This window comes from Natrix helvetica, assembly GCF_964273705.1.
Source record: "Natrix helvetica genome assembly, chromosome: 1".
Lineage (NCBI taxonomy): Eukaryota > Metazoa > Chordata > Lepidosauria > Squamata > Natricidae > Natrix > Natrix helvetica.
The window spans coordinates 345816494-345839331 of record NC_138548.1 but is presented as its reverse complement, the minus strand read 5'-3'; the positions used below and the strand labels follow the sequence as shown (position 1 = coordinate 345839331).

Here is a 22838-nt window from a genome sequence, read left to right as displayed (position 1 = left end):
GTTGCCTTTTGAATCCACAAAGAGATTAAAAGGTTTTTCTAAGTTGGGAAGCCCCATTACCATAGCTTGAGCTAATTCTGTTTTTAGGGTTTCAAATGCCCATTTTTGTTCCAGCCCCCAGGGTTCCTTTTCTCCCCCCTTCGTGGAAATATACAAAGGTTTGGCCAAAAGAGTGAAATTTGGAATCCAAATTCTGCAATATCCTGCTGCACCTAAGAATCCTCGCAACTCTTTCCTGGTCGTGGTTTCCGCAATGCGGCACAAAGCCTCCTTTCACTCATGGCCTATTGCTCTTTGTCCCTGACTTATGGAGTATACCAAGTATTTGACTTGGGTTTTTACTAACTGTGCCTTTTTTCTTGAGGCACGATATCCCTTGTCCATTAACAGATGGAGTAATTGGTTGGTATTTTTCCAACAAGTCTCCTTCGTCTGTCCTATCACTAAGATATCACCTACGTATTGGAGTAGCACATCTCCGTCTTCGCAAGGCTGGAAATTTTCTAGGTCTGAGGCCCTGGCTTCACCAAAAAGGGTGGGTGAATTTTTAAATCCTTGGGGAAGTCTAGTCCAAGCGTACTGCCTCTTATGTTACGGGATCCTCCCATTCAAACGCAAACAGTTTTTGGCTGTCCCTGTGTATTGAGATCGTGAAGAAGGTGTCTTTTAAATCTACCACTGAAAACCAAGTATCTGAGGCTGGAATCAGACTCAAAAGAGTATAGGGATTGGGGACAATGGCATGAACGGTTACCATGGTGATGTTTACAATCCTTAAATCCTGTACGGGCCTCAGAGTGCCATCAGGTTTTGGTATGGTAAAATTCGGGTATTCCATGGTTTTCATATCCCAGAGTGCCCTGGACATTAAATGAAAGCTCCAGAGGCAAGAAGGAGCCTTAGGGATGAATATAAGCCAATTAATGGAAATCGCTCCCAAAGTCTTTGTGAACAGAGAAAAAGTAGAAGAGAAAAAGAAAGACGATAGAATGCAATACAAAGCCGAACTGCTAGCAGTTGCATTGTCACATAAATCCCAGATCCAGAGCAGAGGTCGATGTAATTGGTGTAAGGAAGAAGGCCACTGGATGTTAGAGTGTCTCAAAAGGCTAGAGACTGTATTGCTCTCAGAATGCCAGCTTCCAAATATTTGACAATGTGGTCCTGAATTGCCTGCGTAACGGAGCGGGGATAACTTTTCTGTCTGAGGCGGACAGGCACAGCTAGAGGCTTCACTTGTATAATTATAGGTGCATGATGAGATGCATGGCCTGGGGGGTTATCTTCTACCCACAGTTGAGGTACTTTAAATTCCTGCCAGGTGTCGGGGATCTGGTCATCTTGAATTACCATCACTCGCCATATCTCATCTGGGGGGTGCCTCATTGTTAGGACTATTTTGTCTTCCTCAAAGGATAGTCTAGCTCCCATTTTGCATAGGATATCACGACCCAACAGCGGAACTGGGCATTCAGGCATGTATAGGAACTGATGTTCTATATCTCTTCCATTCAGGGAACATTTTAAAGGCTTCAACACAGGGCGGCTGTTTATCCGACCATCAACCCCTTGGATGTTTAGTACATTATTGGAAATGGGAGCCAAGGGTTTTGTAATTACTGATCTAGACGCCCCTGTGTCTACCAAAAAGGTTATATTATTACCCCCTATCTTCATTCAGACCAAGGGTTCAGGGGGGGCTGGACTAAACCCTTTAATCTTCAGACCTTTCGTCTATCACGGCCAAGTTTATAGCTTCTGCCTCACTTTGGAGCAGTCTTCAGCCTCTGCCCGGGAGTCCACGGGGCTACAGCCATCTTCCACTACTCCCTCCTGGGGGATCGTAAATTTTGACCTTACGATTCAATCGACCAAGTTCCATTCTTTTATTCTGTCCTCTTCCCTGCCCCCTTATCCCAGCTTCTAGCCTTTTGGGACACTCTAACATCCAGTGGCCTTCTTCCTTACACCAATTACATCGACCTCTGCTCTGGATCTGGGATTTATTTGACAATGCAACTGCCAGCAGTTTGGATTTGTGTTGCATTCTATCTTCTTTCTTTTTCTCTTCTACTTTTTCTCTGTTCACAAAGACTTTGGGAACGATTTCCATTAATTGGCTTATATTCATCCCTAAGGCTCCTTCTTGCCTCTGGAGCTTTTGTTTAATGTCCAGGGCATTCTGGGATATGAAAGCCATCGCTAGCATACGGGCATTTTTGGGATCCAGGGGGTGGATTGGGGTATAGGTTTTATATGCATCAACCAGCCTTTGGGAAAAGGCTTCGGGACTTCCATCTGATTTTTGGATAGTTTATAGTTTATAGTTTATTTAATTTATAGACCGCCCCCTCTCCCCGTAGGGACTCGGGGCGGGTCGGATCACGAGAGAGGGTTTGGACATGTTTACTGGAGGTTTTGCAGCTTGTTCTAAGCCTTGAAGTATTAGTGCCTGATAATCCCGGAGGGAGGCCATATCTCTATAGGGGTCCCACTGTGGATCTTGCCGTGGAAAACGTAAATTTAGCGGTGCTTGAAGGCTTCCTCCATCTGCGGGTTTCAAGATTTTTCCAATGGCACTACTCAACCTTTCTCTTTCTTCTCCATTAAGGAGAGTAGTCATTAATTGCCCCAAATCCTGCCATGTTGGATTATAGGTTCAGATAATGACCCTAAACAAGTCAATGACTTCCTGAGGCTTAGCGGACAGTGGTCCGTAATGTTGTTTCCAATTCAACAGGTCTGTAGTGGTAAATGGGATGTATTGAAACAAAGGCCGGATCTCTACTTGTCCCTCTCCATCTATAACCCTTTGATCCATTTGGCGCAGCGGAGCTAGAAGCTGACTTCTGGTTCAGGTGGCAACGGGGGAATTTCGTTGGGTCATAGGAGAAGGGGGTCCACTAGACGGACTTTCCAATTTTTGCCTTTCTCCCTGGTCACTTTGTCCAACTGCCCCTTGGTTAATTCCACCACCGGTATTTGAAGGTTGCCTTGGGTGATAAAGAGGGGCAAATGGAGGGGGGGCTTCTTCTTCATTGGGCGCAGTTTGGAGGAGAGGCTTTTTCTCAGGATGATTCATTTTGACCTTGCTTTTGCCATTTCCTTTTATTTGGGCCACACAAACCTTTACGGCTTCCTTTTTACATTTACAGAACCAGTCAGGATTTTGTTGCACTGCTATCTGCCACTGGTCAATATACTGATATTGATCTGGGTGACCAGTTTTAGCATCGGTTATGATCTGATGTACCTTTGAAATGATGTCTGGATTAAAAGTGCCTTCAGGTTTCCATCCTACATTAAAGGTTGGCCATTCATTCTCACAGAATCTTTTTTGCTCCCCAGGGTTGGGTTTGGGATCGCCATAATCTCCACTAAAAGCTCTCTTGAAGTTTTTCAACATGGACTGGAGAGGCGTTCGAGGAATGCTTCCCCCCTCCCGTGTTCTATTTTTAACACACTGTCACCGACCTGGGGTGCCAGAGTATCATGGTCGCCTTCAGGAACTGAGGTGACTTAACCACCCACACAGACCTAGAGCCTCATTAGGATACGCCGGTTCCATTTGGAAGGGATGCTATCCTGAGCTCAGGGGGGTGATCGGGCTCCCTCTTCCACTCCTAATCGAGTGTGTCTACAATTCTTTTGATACTTGCCTGGAGGCATCTTCTTTCTCAGCTGGCATAATTTTTATTAACTTGTCCTGATCCTGGTCAGATTCTTGGATCGGTGGTGTCCTCTGGATGCCCAAGAGAGGTCGTTATCCCTTTCTCAGAGAAAGGTCTCCATCGGCGCCTGAAGATAGGCGAGACGGCCTCGATGGGGCACCAGTCAGTCCGTTCTGTCCTCAGTGAAATATCACTCTAAGTCCTGCTCACGGTCACCAGAATTGTTGCAGAAAATGACAGGCTTTAGACTTCTCAGGATACAGGAAGAGTTTATTTGGCGGCCAGGTTCAGAAATCTAGCACATGGCTAACATTGCAAATTCTGAACAACCTTCATTATTGAAGCATGCATTCTTATGCATTCTCAAAAGCAGCGCAACATGGAAATACTTAACTCATTTCTTATTGGTTATTTTGGGGAAAAAGCCTTATAAGTAGATGGGGGTCTTACTTCTCCTTTTGTTACAGGTATGGACTGCGTGTCATTAACAAACTTTATTTGAATCTTGTGGTTTGGACTTTTGACACAGCGACGTTGGCTAGAACATCTTGTGGTTAGAGGCTAATTACATTTTCTTGTCCCTTTAAGCAAGCTTCTACCTGTCCCTTTTATGCCACATCTTCATTCTTATATTTTAATTCATATTTTATTTTACTTTAGAAGGGTTAACTATATTGATGACTGGTTTTTTTTTAAATGTCAGAAATGTTTATTTGTACCTTTTGAGTTGTTTGTTTATTATTCTCACTTTAACCGATGCAAATAAATGAGTGAGAAATGTTTATTTGTACATTTTGAGTTGTTTGTTTATTATTCTCACTTTAACTGATGCAAATAAATGAGTGAGAAATGTTTATTTGTACATTTTGAGTTGTTTGTTTATTATTCTCACTTTAACCGATGCAAATAAATGAGTGAGATGGGCAAATTTTTGTTTTTTCATTTAGTTGCATAATACTTCTGCACACTAATAGCTGCCCAATAATTGCGCACATATATTCTCCTAACAAAGCCAAAACCTCACTTTCACTTTCTTAAATATTCAGGTTTGATATTTATTAATATTTTGCATTGACCAAGAACACTGCATTTTTGTTCAATAATAAAATTAATACTCCAAAATACAACTTTCCTAATAATTGTGCACACAGTGTGGAAACCATCCAGAGTGCTGTAAAGCACGATGGAGTGCATATAAGTACTATTGCTATCGGAAGAACAGCCAGACTTTCAGGGGTTTCTAGGGTGTTATCAAGGTAGGAGCCATATCAGCAGTGGTGGGATTCAAGTAATTTAACAACCGGTTCTCTGCCCTAATTATTTCTTCCAACAACCAGTTTGCCAAACTGCTCCAAAAGTTAACAACCGGTTCTCCCAAAGTGGTGCGAACTGACTGAATCCCACCACTGCATATCAATCTCTTGGATGATGATGTTCTAGAACATGGGTGTCAAACTCACCGTGTCACATGACGTATTGCAACTTTTCCCCCCCTTTTGCACAGCTGGGGTAGATGTGGCCTGCATGTGACACAGCCGGCCCACTGGCTGCCTGTTTGAGACCTCTGTTCTAGAAGACAGATGCTATGGGTGACATGATTTACTTCCCAGAACCCTGATGCTGTTTAATCAAAGGAAGCTAAAGAACACTCACTCTGCATCATCTTACTGGAGAAGTGGAAACTATGGGAGATAAGTGACTCTCAAATCACTTAACCTTATCATAATAAATGTACAAGAATTGCTCAAGAGTACAATGGTCAGTATATAAATTTAATAACTAAATAAGCACATGTCCCAAAGGTGCTTTTTCAAGAGGCAACTGGACTTTCTGGTTTTTTCTTTGAAGATGTTTCGTTTCTCATCTAAGAAGTTTCTTCAATGCTGACTGGATGGTGAGGGAATGGAAGGATTTATACTCCTTGCAGACAGCTGGTCATTTGCATCCTTTCAGAGGGTCGTTAAGGCCACCTGAGGGTTTATCTGTGTCCTCAGGGCCCCCTGAGTGGTGCAAATAGTTGTGGAGCCTTCTTGGAACTGTTCCAAGGTAAAGAGTATAAATCCTTCCATTGCTCACCATCCAGTCAGAGCTGAAGAAGCTTTTTGGATGAGAAGCGAAACGTCTTCAAAGAAAAAAAATAAACCAAAAAGTCCAGTTGCCTCTTGAAAAAAAGCACCTTTGGGACAAACCGTGATCTGGATGACTGAAAATCTCCATAGACATAAATAAGCACAATAAGCAAAGGTGAAACAATTGTAATGAAAGCAGCAGAGAACCAATTGTTGAACGATAGAGATTAAAGAAAAAGAACAAGAAAGGCTCTTTATCTGCCTCAGAAGACAGAGAGGAAGATGCCTACTGAACTGCCGCTCGATCAAAGTTCATGTTTGAGGTGGGCGTGGGTGGGTGAAGAACAGAAGTGTATCTGTAAAACCACAGGAAAATAAAATGGGCCCATCTCTTAGCACAAAGCTAACAATCACAGAACTCCCTTCAAATTGTACTTGATACCTAGTTCCCGTTGCATTCCTACAAGATTTTTAGAAATCCACATTGCCAGTGATCCTTCATGTTTCATACATGGCAGAACAATGCAACCACAGTTTTTGGAAAGCACCAAAGTCTGCAATGCTCTGTGACATTGAGTTCCTCAAGAGCCCCTAAGCGATTATTGACTTTTGTACAATTACTTGGGGGCAAAGGACATTCAATGCAAAGAACTTCCATCTGTTTTCTCTATGAGAAGATGCAACAAACCAGAGCCATTCTTATGTACAAAGTTTCAGACACTGTACTTGCTTTCTGTTGTTACAATCAATATTGCATTATATCTCATGGTTTTTCTCCAAGCTAAATACACACATATAATGCCTTGGTAAGGCCACACTTGGAATACTGAATTCAGTTTTGATCACCACGATGTAAAAACTCTAGAAAGAGTGTAGAGAAGAGCAACAAAGATGATTAGGGGACTGGAGACTAAAACATATGAAGAACGGTTGCAGGAACTACGAATGTCTAGTTCAATAGAAAGAAGGACTAGGGGAGACATGATAGCAGTGTTCCAATATCTCAGGGGTTGCCACAAAGAAGAGGGAGTCAAGCTATTCTCCAAGGCACCTGAGGCTAGAACAAGAAGCAATGGGTGGAAACTAATCAAGGAGAGAAGCAACTTAGAACTGAGGAGAAATTTTCTAACAGAACAATTAATCAGTGGAACAGCTTGCCTCCAGAAGTAGTGAATGCTCCAACACTGGAAGTTTCCAAGAAGATGTTGGATAACCATTTGTCTGAGATGGTATAGGGTTCCCTGCCTAGGCAGGGGGTTGGACTAGAAGACCTCCAAGGTCCCTTCCAACTCTATTATTCTATTCTATATATAGCAGATAACTCTGTTATCTGCGCAGCAACAATCTTTGGGGAGAAATTGACCTGGGGGATATTGTGACTGGCTCAAAGTCAACAAATGAGCTTTGCAGCCAAGTGACAACTTAAATATGGGTCCTTATCTGCACCCCTTATCTGCACCCCTTATCTTATCCCTCCTCCTTAGTGGCAGTATGGGCTTCTACTTATAATCTGTATGTTAAAAAAAACTGAAATGGAAGACCTTTCAGAAAGTATGTTGCCTTTCCCAGTCTGAGAGGCTGTCCTGAAATAAATGAACTTACCTGCCTGTTGAGCGGCAGTGAAATGTGAACTTCTTCTGGATGAAGAATCTTCAGAACATTTGATATCTGCGTAGACCAGACCGGTATCCATGGTCAACCCTGCAAAATAGACGGGCTAGGTATAAGTGAGGTGTTCTTAATACGCCTGCATATGTGTAACGGAAGTGTTGTTGATCTACACTACTTATCACTTCTCCTAAGTGTTAAGTATATTTTCACTGCCCATGTACAGCTGTGGTTATGTGCTCCTACGCTGAAAGGAGGAAAATCTCTTGAGAGAATACAACTATTATAAAATGTGTTCTTCTCTAGGTGGTTTCGAGACGACAGTGCAAATGAAGCCAAATGTCACTGTTGCAATTTACAAAGGAAACTAAGATTAAAAATTCTCCCCCACTTTTTTTTCTATGTTTGTGTTCACCAGTAACAGGCCAGGAGATTCAACAGGTGGGACTCCTCTGCACCCACCCACCCAAAAGAAACTACAGTAGCCCAGGATGGCAACCATGCTGCAATCCAGGACATGCCGTTTCATCTACTCTCTTCTTTTCTCATTTTCACCCTCCCTCTTTTCATCCACCCAGTGTGATGTGCCTATTAAGTATGAGTGGCTATTATTTGTCTCTTTCTGGAATCCCCCCTTCAAATGATAATGCTATCTCTGTCAAGCCTGCAGTCATATTCCTTTTAGGATCTTTGGCCTGCCACACTCTCTCTTATTTTACTATGCTGTTTCATTAGTGGGGTAATTGGGGGGGGGGGAATAGTAAGGAGCAGAATGTGTTGTGGTCAAAATAAAACATTCCTTTCTAGAGGCCCAAGGTCATTCTTTGTCTCCGCACCTCTGTATCTGACTGGAACTAGATGGGTGGAAATGCCAGCGTGGCAGTGGAAGATTGGACCATGTGATGGACTTGGGGGAGGGGGGGCAAGAACATGAACTTGCAACTGGGTGGAAAACCCAGGAAGCTTTCAGATTCGGGTTTTTCACAGATGTGCCAACATGTCTCTCTTAAAAAATTGGAAGTTTGAGAAAAGTTCTGCCTTGGACTCTTATTTAATTTTGGATCATATTTGGAATACTGACAATCTCATCCATCCTCACCCCCTAGAGAAAGTATTGCAACATCTTATGCAACTTCCATTTTGTAGTCTCACCATGTTCTTCACAACTAAAACCAGATGTGCATTTCTAAGACCCATTTAGGAAGTCCTTGAGAAGCAGTCCTTGACAAGTGGAGATTGCTGAAACCTTCTCTTTTGATCAACATTATTATTTTAGTTATTCTCCATGTTTACATTTGCTGCACAATCTTAACCAACAAGAGCTGTGTATACAAATCTCTCCTTCAAAGTTGGCATGAGGAAAATATTTATAGTGCAGCTGAACACAAGGATTGGAAGAGTGAAGAAGGCAGTGGAAACTTTGACAACAGGGGATTTTGGAAGAGGAAAAGGTCATATTGAGTTCAATTTTCCCAGAATCACACATTTTCAGTTTTCCGATAAAGTTATTTTCCTGGCTCTGTCCTGTTGTCCCTTATGGAAGTCTCTATTTTCCTGAGGTCTAACACACTATCTAAGCTATCACTGGCCTTGAATGTGAATTTGCTTCTTATTTCAATGTTGGTTTATTGTCAAATTCTCTATGTTTTAAGAAAAAGGACATTGTGAGAAAAAAAACTTTCATGGCCTTTTATTCTTACAAGTAGAATAGAGATAAACTGGAAAAGCAAAAATGAAGTATATTTGGAGGCCCTCGGCTGTAATAAATCTGGAGAAGAAACTTTCAAATCAATGTCCAAGCACTTCCCACAAATTGCCACAGCATGGCCAAAGGCATGGAATGCTGGGAGTTGAGATTCAACAGCCTCTGAAAGGCCCTGGGATACCAACTCTACAGTTGGATGATGGTTTAGATCAGGGGTGTCCAAACTTGGGAACTTTAAGACTTGTGGACTTCAACTCCCAGAATTCCCCAGCCAGCCATGCTGGCTGGGGAATTCTGGGAGTTGAAGTCCACAAGTCTTAAAGTTCCCAAGTTTGGACACCCCTGGCTTAGATCAACAAAATAAAACACTTGCACAAACACTCTGTTAATTGGACATTTTGAGAATTGCAGTCCTAATGTAACAGAACATCAAACAAAAAGGATGTGTTAGGGCTGCGTAACCACGTTATATTACATCTGGCAAAGCCTGAATTGCATTTAGGAAACCAGCCCTGCATTGACCAGAATATAGCAGCTGTTTTTCAGATCTTTCTTTACTTTTTACAGTCATGGGGAGATTCTAAAAAGTTCTCATTTGCTGAAATACACCAGACATCATTTGCTGCATTGGTTTAAACCACACAGTTTGCAACAGCAGTTCTTATTTCCTGTGCATCACAAGATACGATAGCTACTAACTCTGGTCAGAAAAAAAGGCAGGCTTGAAAGCGATTTTGCAAGTAGAAAACATATTATTCTCATGAGCCTGACCACTATCTCTTTCTCTATAGGGTGATCACAATTTCTTTCTCCATACCATGCAGTCTCTTATTAAATGAATGTCCTTCCCAGTATGTTTTCTCAAATTGTAATTTCTTCAGAGCAGGAATTCCTAGCCTCCCACCTCTTCCCAGTGGTGGGTTGCAAATATTTTTACTACTGGTTCGGGCGCGCTCTCGTGCATGCTCCCACGTGCGCGCAACACTTCTACGCATGCACAGACACTTCAGGTGGGTGGGCGGGGCCTCCCACCGCCGCTACTACCGGTTTGGCCGAACTGGGCCGAAGCAGGAGCAACACACCACTGCCCTCCCCCATTACCTGATAATCACTATGAACGGACATTTACCAACTATAGCTAACAACAGACTGTTAAAATGATCTATTTTACATAGAGGTGGAAAGATAGCAATAGCACTTAGCCTTAGACTTCACAGTGCTTTACTGACTTCTCTAAGCAGTTTACAGAGTCAGCGTATAGCCCCCCCCCCCCAACAATCTGGGTCCTCATTTTTATCCACCTAGGAAGGATGGAAGGCTGAGTCAACCTTGAGCCTGGTGAGTTTCGAACTGCCAAACTGCAGGCAGCCGGTAGTCAACAGAATTAGCCTGCAGTACTGCATTCTAACCACTGCGCCACCGTGGCTCTTGGAGATGTTTGAGTTTTGCTTTCTGGAAGGGAAGATCCAGAGAAAAATTGGCTTCCAAATTGTTTGCTTCTAGGTTAGAAGATGTCTTTTACATTTGGTGGCCATAATAAATCCAAATAATAACAATAACAATAATATTAACAACAACAACAACAACAACAACAACATTGCTGATATTGTTGAAATCTTAAAGTTTGTACAGTGAATGATGTTACTTACTGCTTACAAAGAAAAAGTAAAATACCAGAGTATAAATGCCTCTTTAACAGAATGGAAAGGCATTAAGAATATTTGTTTTTAATTGAACATAGGACAAACATAGGAAAGACACAGATTGGGCTGGGACACCAACTTCCATAGAAGGTAGGCAGGCTGCCAGCAATCTCAAGGACATTGTTGGATCTCATATTCTGAAGTCAGACCGCACGCACGCATGCATGCACGCATGCACACGCACGCATCAAGAATCATAAAATAAGACAGACAGGAGCTCCTACAGCCATATAGCAATAGCAATAGCACTTAGACTTATATACCACTTCAAAGTGCTTTTACAGCCCTTTCTAAGCAGTTTTACAAAGTCAGCATATTGTCCCCAACAATCTGGGTCCTCATATAAATGAAGAATAAAAGACATGTGGAGTCATTGATCTGGGAAACCCCATATTTGTCTGATAACAGGGTCCCTGTTGTGCAAGGAGGGGTGGATGATGATGCCTGCAACAATATTTAGGAGGGAAATTAGTAAACCACTTAACTTCCAAAACTGACTGAGCCAGTGGCTGTATATAAACAGGGAGCAAAAACCACATTCACACTGATTATATTATCTAGTTGAGTAATGAAATGTCTGCAAGCAACCAAGCTCAGAAAGCACCAAAGACTCAACAGCTTTTTGTTTAGAAAGAGAGATTTTCTGAAGCAAATGTTCCTCTGCTTCAGTCATCTTCAGCTCTTGCAAATTGCAGAAGTTAATCAAAAGCTGAGGAGAGGGAATACTCATTTTTTCCAGGATTCGTCCATGGACTTCTGTTGCATTCTTTCCTTTGTTTTAAAAGGACTTGATTGAAGGAGGAACTGGAGTAATCTGGTTGTCTTAATTGTTTGGATTTGTCCTGGAAATCTGAGGCTAGTGGTGTGCTGGAGTCAATTTGTCTGATTCATGAGAGCCAATTGTTAAATTTTGCGAGCTGGTTGAATGCAGAGCTGAGTTACAATCCCGGTTCTACAGCTAGTAGTGTGGCAGAAGTTATAATACATCCATTAGACTGGTTTTTTAATTTTATCTGCACACTGTTATCTGAGGCTCAACATTTAATCTGGCATGAAGGTTACATTGACAAAAATCTTATTTTTAAGAAGATGGATATTAAGGACTACAGCTTTGGTAAATATACTGCAGCAGCTGCTTAATACAAAGCTAGATACAGTTTCTAAGTAATAGCACCTTTTGCAGAAGAAATACTGATGGTTTGCAGCAGTGATCTTTGTAAACCTTTGGAAAATTCCACGCTTCCTTCCATGTAAACATACATGAGGACTGCATGTTGAGTGTGATTAGTCAGCCAGTTACAAATCCATCTGGTGGTGATGCTGTTTATCCCACTTTTTATTTTATTTTACCAAGATGTAGCCTGTGGTCTATTTTATCAAATGCCTTACTGACCAAGTAAATTATGTCCAGAGCATTTCCCTGATCCACAAATTACAAATGTCTTCATGTAATTAAATTACATCAATTAAATTAATTGGAAATTAATGTAGAGGGGGGAGGGGGGAGCTGATCAGAGGGGCACCTGAAAGGTGGCACTCAAAGGTCTGAGCAGCAATGGTGTGCTCCAGTGATCAGCTCAGGGCTGATTATTTGGGCAGCAGGCAGCCGAATGGTGGTGCTTTCTTGATACCCTCAGTGCAAATAGAACTGGCTCAGTTATGAATGAATGAATGAAAAGCTTTTACTGTGAACTCCATCTTTGTGGGGCAATTTCATTGCAGCGAAAACACCGCATTTTTGTTTGGATAGGAAGAAAATTGGTAAAAATGTTAGTAACTAAATATTTTCTGTTATTTCTGTGCAGTAGAGTTTCCCCTCACTGTGACTGCAGTACAGATAATACTCGGCTTATGACCACAATTGTGCCCAAAAATTCTGCTGCTAATCAAGACAGTTGTTAAATGAGTTTTGCCCCATTTTACAACCTTTCTTGTTTAAGTGAAACACAGAAGTTCTTAAGTTAGCTGTCAGCATTCCAAGTAACACATCCACCAAAAGCAGAACTCTGAGGCAGGCTGATTCCTCAAAGAACATATTATTGGATACATCATATTGGCACATCCAGTGAAAACCAACTCTAAAGTTTTAGCATAGTTAAAAATGCAAAGGTTTCCCTCCCCAGGTGTCACAGGTCACATTGTCCAATGGTAGGTTGCTTGGTCACTCCTCTCCTCTTTCAACTGCCATTTGTTGGAATGACCTTGGTTCCTACGAGAAAGCTTCTTTGTTTTGACTATCTACTTCCCCATCCCTTCCCCCCTTCAGAATTCGTGGCAGCAAAAGATGGCTTCAGCCAGATTCGCTTCAGAGTTGACATTAGTAATATGGTTGTTAAGTGAATCTGGCTTCCCCATTGACTTTGCTTGTCAAAAGGTCACAAAAGGTGATCACATGATCGTGGGACACTGTAATCATCATAAATATAAATCAGATGCCAGGCATTTGAATTTTGATCACCTGACCATGCAGAGGCTGCAAAGTGTGAAAAACAGTCATAAATCATTTTTTTTATTGGCATTGTAACTTTGAATGGTCACTAAATGAACTGTTGTAAGTCGAGGACTACCTGTAATTGTTTTTTCCCATTTAGGACAGCAGTGGTATGATTGCAACATTCAGTTTGATGAAATCTCCATGAAGGGAAGCTATGCAAATAGGCCAATATGTAATGGTTGGTTATCATATTATATAATCTGGAGAAATTACAATGTGATGTTGAAATCCTTCCTGGAATTTGGGCATTTTGGGGAAGAGGTGGGATATTTACTGCAGATCTGCCTTCCCTCCCACCTGCCTCGGAAACTCTGAAGGTGCATGCACCCTCGCATGGTGGAGCAGAGCACACTGAAAGTGCAGTAGTGACAATCTGGCTAGAAGGATGAATGCTCTGTCCCTTCACCTGGGGAAGACCCCTGAATCCCACCAGATCCACCCAAGGAAGGAGAGAGCGAGAGAGCCTGGCGGCTGGGCCTCTCCGGAAAAAGCAGCAAGCAACAGGCTGCCACACTTTCTGGGTTAGCTTAAACTCCACCCCATACCGCCTAAGAAAAGGAGCTTTATTTTCTCACTCATGCCAGGGAGCATCACAGTCTCTGCCCTTAACTGCTTCTTCTGGCTCGGGGAGTGGCAGCTTGGCTGAGCCCATCTCTCTCTCTCGCTCTGTCTCTCTCTCCTTCCAGAAAGCCCGTGCGGGGAGAGAGGAGGCGGGCTGGCCTGAACGCAGGCGGCCGGTTTGTGGCCGGACTTGCAAGTCCAAGGCACGTGCATGTGCAAAGATGGTGACAGCTTTCTGCCCCCACCTGCCGCCACATTCCTGGGGGTCGCCCGCTTAACTAGGGGGTCCGCTGGTGCTGAGAAGCAAACCAGGCAGCACGCCACTTTCATGCCATGAGACAGCTGCAGGAGGCCGATCGGAGGGGAGGAAGCTTCAATGACACCCGGCAGAGATGAGGTGTCCCATCCGGAAGTCGCAGGGGTGCATTTTCCCATCGTGGCGTGGCGGAGGGCCGACTGAAGTTTTCAAATATCCCACATGGATTGCACTACAATTTCCAAGGATCCAAGGTGTGATTTATTATTAACAGTTTTGATAGTCAGGAATGCTTGCATAACGTATTCTAGAATTACCAGTGGTGGAATTCAATTTTTTTTACTACCAGTTCTGTGGGTGTGGCTTGGTGGGTGTGGCAGGGAAAGGATACTGTAAAACTTCCATTCCCTCCTGACTCCAGGGGAAGGATACTGCAAAATCCCCATTCTCTTCTGATCAGCTGGGACTCGGGAGGCAGAGAATAGATGGAGGTGGGGCCAGCCAGAGGTGCTATTTACCAGTTCACCGAACTACTCAAAATTTCCGCTACCGGTTCTCCATAACGGTCAGAAGCTGCTGAATACCACCTCTGATGCATTACTCTGAGCAATTGTCACTGCTGCTGCTTTCAGATCCAGAAAGCTGAAGATAAAAGAACATTAAATATAGGCTGAACCCCAGGTACTATATCTCGTGCATAGTATTAAGATCCCATCAGAATTGCGCTGAAAGCTTTGCTCCATAGATATTATTTTCTGAGCAGAATACAGTGTCCTTTAAATCTTGAAAGAGCTTAATGGTCTACCTGATCTTCAGAACCTTCTCCATTGCCAATGAAGTGGAAGCGACATGGGTTTTTGACTGCAGAATCCTCTAGCTCAGGGGTATCAAACTCAAGGCCCGCAGGCTGGATCCTGCCTGGAGGGTACTTAAATCTGGCCTGTAGGGCCACCCTGGAAACAGCAAATGACCGGCCCGCGGTGCCTCTGCCAGTGAAAATAGAACTCTGCTTTTGCTGGCAGAGGGCTGCAGGAGGCTGTCACGGCTGAAAACAAGACCCAGGAGAGCCGCGCACAGCCCTCCCAGGCTCTTTTTTTGCTGGCAGAGGGCTAGCAAAACAAACTAAAAAACAAAACAAAAGTAGAAATGTTTCCCCAGGAAAGGAGAAATGGAAAGAGGAAAGAAAAAGATGGGAAGAGAGCAAGGAAGGAAAAATAAGGAAAGAAGGGAAGGAAGAAGAAAGCAGAATGAAGAGGGAAGGTAAAAAAAAGAAAACGAAGGGAGGGAGAAAGGGAGGAGGGAAGGAGGTAGGGGTGGGTTGCTGCGAGTTTTACTACCAGTTCACAACCCCCACATGCACCAGACGTGTGCTGCGTGGATGTGTGCACTATTCAATGTAAATTGTTCTTCGCGCATGCACAAAACATTTTACAGTGAACTGGGTAAGTGCAGTCACTAAAAACCAAAACTGCAGTAACCCAGCGGCATCAAGGGAACTGGTTCAGGGGCATGGCAGGTCTGGGTCGCTGCCGGTTTTGCGACCCAGGCCCTGAATTCTACTACTGGCTCGACCGAACCAGGGGCAACCCACCTCTGGAAGGAGGGAGGGAGGGAGGGAAGGAAGGAAGGGTAGTAAGTTATGAGAAGGCATAACCAGAATATTACAGATTAAAAGCTAAAATAGAAACACACACAAAGTTGGGAGCCATAATCAGAGAAAAATCAGACATGCTACCAAAAGACTTACATTTAATCACAAAAGGAAACAGAGTACAAAAGATTAAGGATACCAAAACAGAAGCAAAGCCCCAAACCTGCCACTGGGAATAACAAAGACATAGAATCCAATCTATAAGGCAAGGCAAACATTCCCCATGATCATTTACATAAGTTTCCACAAAGGCTGAGGCTTACTCACAAGCACCCATACAGGAAACTCCCTTCCCTTCTTTTGTGTAAGTTTATGGTTTACAAAGGTTTCTTTATTTCTAGTGATTGCTTCGATTTTGGTTCTTTTGTTTCTTGATACAATCTTGCCCGGAAGAAACAAGAGAACTGAAATCGAAGCAATCACTAGAAATAAAGAAACCTTTGTAAACCATAAACTTACACAAAAACCTCAAGTTTTTGTGTAAAACTGTGTAAGAGGGAAACCAGTACCTGTACGATTTGTCTGCAGCCCGTGGAATGTCTGAGCTGCATCTCTGCCTTCCTGTTTTTTCTTTCCTAATAAAAGTCATAGCTTTCAGGCAGCTGGCTTCACGAAATCTTCTTCTAGCATCGGTTGCAACTCCCGGCTGGGAAATGGACCAGGAATTTCTTCCATCAGAAGGAAGGAAGGAAGGAAGGAAGGAAGGAAGGAAGGAAGGAAGGAAGGAAGGAAGGAAGGAAAGAAAGAAGGAAAGAAGGAAGGAAGTCCTGCCTTAGCACTTGGCCACCACAGGTGCCCCCAACAGCAGTGACGTCAAGCTGGCCAGACCCACCCTGGCCACGCCTACCCTCGGTGAACCTACCCTGGCCCCACCCAACCCGGCTCCTTGAGGTCAAACACAACCCTGATGTGGTCCTCAATGAAATCAAGTTTGACACCCCTGGTCTAGTTATTCAAAAACCGTGCAGAATCCTCTAGCTTCCTTTCTTGCTTGCTCACTTTTTACTTAGTCATGTGGTCAAATAGGGATTCTTCAAACTGAGCGTAACTGGTGACTACACAGACACACATGAATCTATATGGAATCATGGACAACTAGCACTTGAGGTTGTCAACCCAGGAAACAGCTGGCAACCAAGGCAACTCCTGATCCAGCGACATCACTCCAGTAAATCGACATGCGCACATCATGTCTCTCCTGCAGTTTTACGTGGTTTCATGTAAGAAAGAAGTGAAGACAGTAGAGAGCTCTGAAGGGCTCTTATATAGATTGAGATGTTTGTATTAAAGATGACTCCATTTCTGCCTGCTTCACTCCAAATGCAATCTCTTTCTTGCTTTCGTTGCAAAATTCTTTGGAAGAAAGTATTGTTGCAGCTTGTTCATTGCTGGATCTGTATTTGCATTACTATTTGCATTACCTTCTGCCCAGTGGTGGGTTCCTGCCGGATCGCACCGGATCGCGTGCGCTCCCTTTCGGCGCTAAACCCGGATTGCGCGCTCCCTTTCGGCGCTAAACCCGGAAGTACGTTCTTGCCCCGCCCCTGGCGACGCGACGACGCTTGCCTGCGCTCCACCAGCTCAGCTGGGAACGGAGACGTTTCCTCAGCGGAGCGGAGCGCCTGAAAGGGACGCAGGCTCAGGCTGCCAGGCTGCCACCACTCCACTGAAGACATTGCTGAGCAGAGAAACATCTCCGTTCCCAGCCGAGCTGGTGGAGCGCAGGCAAGTGTCGTCGCGTCGCCAGGGGCGGGGCAAGACCGTACTTCCGGGTTTAGCGCCGAAAGGGAGCGCGCGATCCGGGTTTAGCGCTGAAAGGGAGCGCGCGATCCTGGTTTAGCGCCGAAAGGGAGCGCGCGCGATCCGGTGCGATCCGGCAGGAACCCACCACTGCTTCTGCCAGACTTCTCTGCCACACATGGAAATGTAAACTCATTAGACGAGGAATTAAGTTCTCCTTTACTTTCTGCATCTGACATCTGGCAGCCTATAAGGCATTTAATTTTTATTTGTTGTCTGAGTTCTCATTTATTGTCAATATTTGCGTATCATGGTAACTGTCATGCCCTTCCTGAGCAGATCTGATTATTGAAGATTGCAAATGCTGCCTGCTGTTATCAGTCCTGAAATCCTTTATTCAGCTTAATAGGGAAATCCTTTATTCAGCTTAAAGGAAAAGATGCTAAAAGTCTCCCCTCAAAGTGAGATGGGAGCCAAACAAATAATAAAATAAAATAATAAAATAAAATAAAAAATATAATAAAATAATAAAATAAAATAAAATAATAAAATAAAAAAATAAAATAAAATAATAAAATAAAATAAAATAAAATAAAATAATAAAATAATAAAATAAAATAATAAAACAAAACAATAAAATAATAAAATTCTCACCAGAAAGTATTGTGTACTGTATAAATTTAATCCAGTACAATAAAACACTGCTTTAGTCAAAATAAATACTTTAACTAGATGTATTCAAAATATTAAAAGTCTTTTCTAAAACCATTGGGACTTAATGCATTGGCAAAACCACCTTTCATACCAATAAATATTTCCCTTAATAATAATATGTTATAGATAACTGAGATTCTGTAGGCCAATTCTGATCTAAGGATGATCACGAGAGAGTAGAGTAGAGTGGAATAGAATTCTTTATTGGCCAAATGTGATTGGACACACAAGGAATTTGTCTTTGGTGCATATGCTCTCAGTGTACATAAAAAGACAAGATACATTCATCAAAAATTAGATGTTTTCAGCCATATTCAGGCAGAGATCCAGTCATTCCTGCTCTTTCCATCTGCTTCCTCTTCTCTGCCTGTTGTAATACATATAACCCCAGGAATTAACCACAACTCTTGAAGAAGAGGTCAGGGGACTGGCTGGGAAAAGAGTGGGAAGGAATTGTGATTGCTGCATCTTCTGTTTTTTGCCTTGTGACAAAGCAGTGACAGGTAGAATTAGTCCAATTCGTGGCCATGTGACCCCTCCTGACTCAGGACTCCATTGCTGGTCAGCATGTGATGGCCTCATGAATTCTTCTGTGTACCATTGGAATCTTCCTTGAGAGGTCTTGAGATAACTTGCTGCAAATTATCCCTCTCTCCTTCCCACCAGAATTACAGGAAATAAATATGAGCTTAATGTAAGTGTTTTAGTGTGAATTAAAACACAGTGTTGGTTTGGACTCCACCTACACTCTTTCATACTCCTCTTCCCAACGTTTCTTTCAAAGGTCAAATGCAGCCTTCAGCTGAGAAAGATTTGCAAGCCACTTCTCAAAGCATTAATCTGTTAAAACAGAGATATTTCATCTTGGCTTCTCATATATCTATATATCACTCATCACCTAACCCCACCACCTAATTGATGTGGTGCTGCCATTCTTCTGTTTGACCCTTGTTAGAAACCAGTGCTTCTTTGCGGAATGAGTCCACAGTTGACTTCTCACAGAAACCCCTCAGATACTTTTTTCCAATCAGGGGTTAAAGGTCATTGATCTGCCATATTGCTCCCAGAGTTCATAGTTTAAGTTCATCTTTGGGTACTTGAAAATGAAGACTAGATTGCATGTTGATGACAGATGCTTTCAATATTATATGGGCTGAGATCAGTGTTATATGGAAGGAGATGCCATCATTCCATTTCCTTCTTCCTAGTTCCTCCCCCCCAGCTTTCCGTACTCAGTTTTGAAATCAGAGCCGTGAGGGAGATGAGCAGGTTCTAAATTTGATAAATAAATAAATACAGAAGCTTTATTTATGCCCATGAATGTGTATGACCTCTTTTCAAACTGTCTTGACTGATGGCATCAGCTTTGGTACCAACGAATTATATGCTTGGAAGAAGAATATATAGCTGGCGGCCCTATGGCACATGTAACATGCGCACCCATATTAGTGGGCATGCAAGCCGTTGCTCTAGCTCGGCGCATGCACGCGCTGGCCAGCTGATTTTTGGCTGGCCCGCCCACATTGCCCTTCCCTTCCCAGGAATCTCCACATGATGCCAGGTAAGTACAGGCTCGTGTGGAGGCTGGGGGGGGGGGTCGTTTTCAGCCTCTAGAGGGCCTTGGGGGTGGGGAGGGTGAAAAACAGACCTACCAGGCCCACTGAAAGTCAGTAAACGGGCCAGTTCCACCCTCCCCAGGCTCCAAAAAAGCTGTGCGCGCATGCGCAGGGCAGTAAGGTGGTGGTGTCATGCACTCATGCACAGGGGGCACAGCATGTGTGTGTGTGTGTGTGTGTGTGATTAAATAATTGGTGTGGGCACGCTTTTGGCACCCGAGGCGAAAAAGGTTAGCCATCACTGGTATATAGCACGAAAAGCTATTCTGTAGCTTACATTCATATAGAAAACACGTTGGCACATTAAATGCCGAAGTTGCAAAAGTACATCTGAACCAGCCAAGCAGGTCCCAGAGCCATTTTATTTCTCAGGAAGAGGTTGTATGTAAGTTGAGACTTAACAGGGACAAAGAAGAAGAAATTGTAGATGGTAAGAATTTAAAGTTTGTTATAATTAGGCTCTAGTATGAGAGACCAGGAGCATTTTGACTGTAATTTGGGCACCAATGAGAGGAACAGAAAAAAGGAAGTCTATAGCAAAATGTCAACAGTTTTTTACTCTCTGTAGTGTAGATTCCCCTCCCGGCAACAGTCCTGTCTACAATGTAAGTGAGGGAATATGGAAGATTAATCTACAGATTTCTATTGGGAAATTCCCTGAGTGATGATGATAATAATTGGGCAACACACCTTGTCAGGTTAAATAACCATGGTGTGGGAAACAAAAAAATAAAGAACTTTTTTTCTTCCTTCAACAATTTCCAGATTTACAAGAATTTGGATTTCCCAAGAAAGATAGGAGAAAGTGGCTTTGCCTTTGGATTCCAAATGATTAGAGGAGACAAGATTTTATCTACAGATAGTCCTTGACTTAGGATCACAACTGGGGCCAGAATTTCCATTGTAAAGCAAAGCTGTTGTTAAGCGAGTCATACCTAATTTTAGAACATTTTTACCATGGTTGTTAAGCAAATCACTGCAGCTAAGGGAATCATGTGGTCATTAAGCAAATGCAGCTTCCCCCCTATTGACTTTGCTTGTTGGAAGCTGGCTGGGAAGGTCACAAAGAGTGACCACATGACCCCAGGACGCTGCAATCCTCTTAAATATATGCCGATTGCCAAGCATCCGAATGTTGATCATGTGACCGTGAGGATGCTGTAAGGGTCGTAACTTCAAACAGTTGTTAAATGAATGGTTGTAAGTTGAGGACTACTGTACTTTTCCCCCTGACACTTGATATACAGTTTTCATATATTGGGCTTCCAGATCTTAGCAATTGGAATTATCCCAAAAATCTCCTTTTTTTGGCTCACGTGCCATAAGCGGGGGGAGCGCAGGGGGGTCGTGCGTGGGCATGCCACACCCATAATGCAATGCGTAACCCCACCAGTACGCATGCGCGCATGTCAGGCGCAACCCCCCCATTTTTTTGCATGCTTTTTTTGCCTTCCTCAGGCTCCAGGGGCTTTATAGGAACCTGGGGAGGGCGAAAACAACTCCCCCGCCTCCCTGGAGGCCCTCCGGAGGCTTCAGGAACTTCCCTGAAGCCTCCGGAGGGCAAAAAACAACCCTACGAGCAAACTGGAAGTCATAGGGCCATTTCTAGTCATCTGGAGCCTTCGGGGACCTTCAGGAAGCTTCCCTGAAGGCTCCGGAGCACTAAAAACGCCCCTACGAGCAAACCGGAAGTGACTTAGTAGCCAAAGGGGATCACATGAAACTGCAACCATCATAAATAATAAAGCCTCTGAATTTTGAACACGTAATGATGGAGATGCTGCAACAGTTCCTAAGTGTGAAAAACAGTCACAAGTTCACTTTTTTCAGTGCCGTTGTACCTTTGAATGGTCACTGAACGAATAGTCGTAAGTTGAGGACTGCCTGTATCCTGGTCCAATTCAGGGGTGAGTTCCGGCTGACACTACTGCCACTTTGTTTGTGTGCACGCTTTGCATGCACGCTTGAGGCACGCTGCGCGTGTATGCACAGTGCAATTAAAATTGTTCTGCGCATGCGCAGAACTGAAAAACAAGATGACGGCACTGATGGCACCAACTGGGAAACCTGTTTGGGGGGCGTGGCAGGGCTGGGTCACTGCCGGTTCCGGCAACCCAGGCCGCCAAACCGCCAAATCGGTCCAGTCGAACCAATCCAAACTGGTAGTAACCCACCATTGGTCCAATTGCCGAACTTGATAAGTAAGAATCTAGTGCTGGCAGGATTTTTCCCTACACACACACACACCTCCTTCCCCTGCTTCATTTCCTTGTGTTTTGCCTTTTCAACTCTAGCTATGCAGGCTATTTTAATTCTGGTCCTTGTAAGCCCTTCCTTGTTTAAAAAGCTTCTTGTTTGAAAGGGCATCATGCAAGAGATTAATCTTTGGCCTTTCTGGGGTCTTTTGCTCAGGGACGGAATGAAAAAGTTTGATATTTTTCATATTTTTAGTTATTTTACATTTTAGTTGCATCAGGATTTGTTTATTTCTTTATTCGACTTTTATCCAATCTTTATTACTTCGTAAGTAACTCAAGATGGAGAACATACATAATGCTCTTTCCTCCTTCTGTTTTCCCCACAACAACCCTAAAGTGAGGTAGGCTGAGAGAGTGTGACTAGCTCAAGATCATCCAGCTGTCTTTTGTCCCTCGGGCAGAGGTCTTCAAACTTGGCAACTTTAAGACTTGTGGACTTCAACTCCCAGAATTCCTCCTCCAGTCATGTTGGCTCAGGAACTCTGGCATTGAAGTGTGCAAGTCTTAAAGCTGTCAAGTTACAAGACCCTCACACCCCTAACCCTTTAGAAAAAAAACCCCAGGGGTGTTCAAACTTGACAGCCTTAAGACTTTAGGATAGGATTAAATCATTAGTTATTAGTTATTAAATAAAACCGTACACCAGTGGTGGTATTCAATTTTTTTTACTACCGGTTCTGTGGACATGGCTTGCTTGGTGGGCGTGGCTTGGTGGGCATGTGACTGGGTGGGCATGGCCAACTCGACATCACTCATGTCGAGAGGTGCCACACCTGGCCTCTTCCCTCCCAG

General features: G+C 43.4%; 1 protein-coding gene across 1 annotated transcript in view; it reads right to left on the bottom strand.

Annotated features, from left to right (window-relative positions):
- Positions 1-22838, bottom strand: part of LOC309396342 (killer cell lectin-like receptor subfamily B member 1B allele C) — a 55677-nt gene that overhangs the window by 15559 nt on the left and 17280 nt on the right. The window contains exon 2 of the mRNA XM_081961400.1: positions 7343-7441. Within this exon, the coding sequence (XP_081817526.1) occupies positions 7343-7433 (91 nt within the window). The 5' untranslated portion in view covers positions 7434-7441. The remainder of the gene's footprint in view (positions 1-7342; positions 7442-22838) is intronic.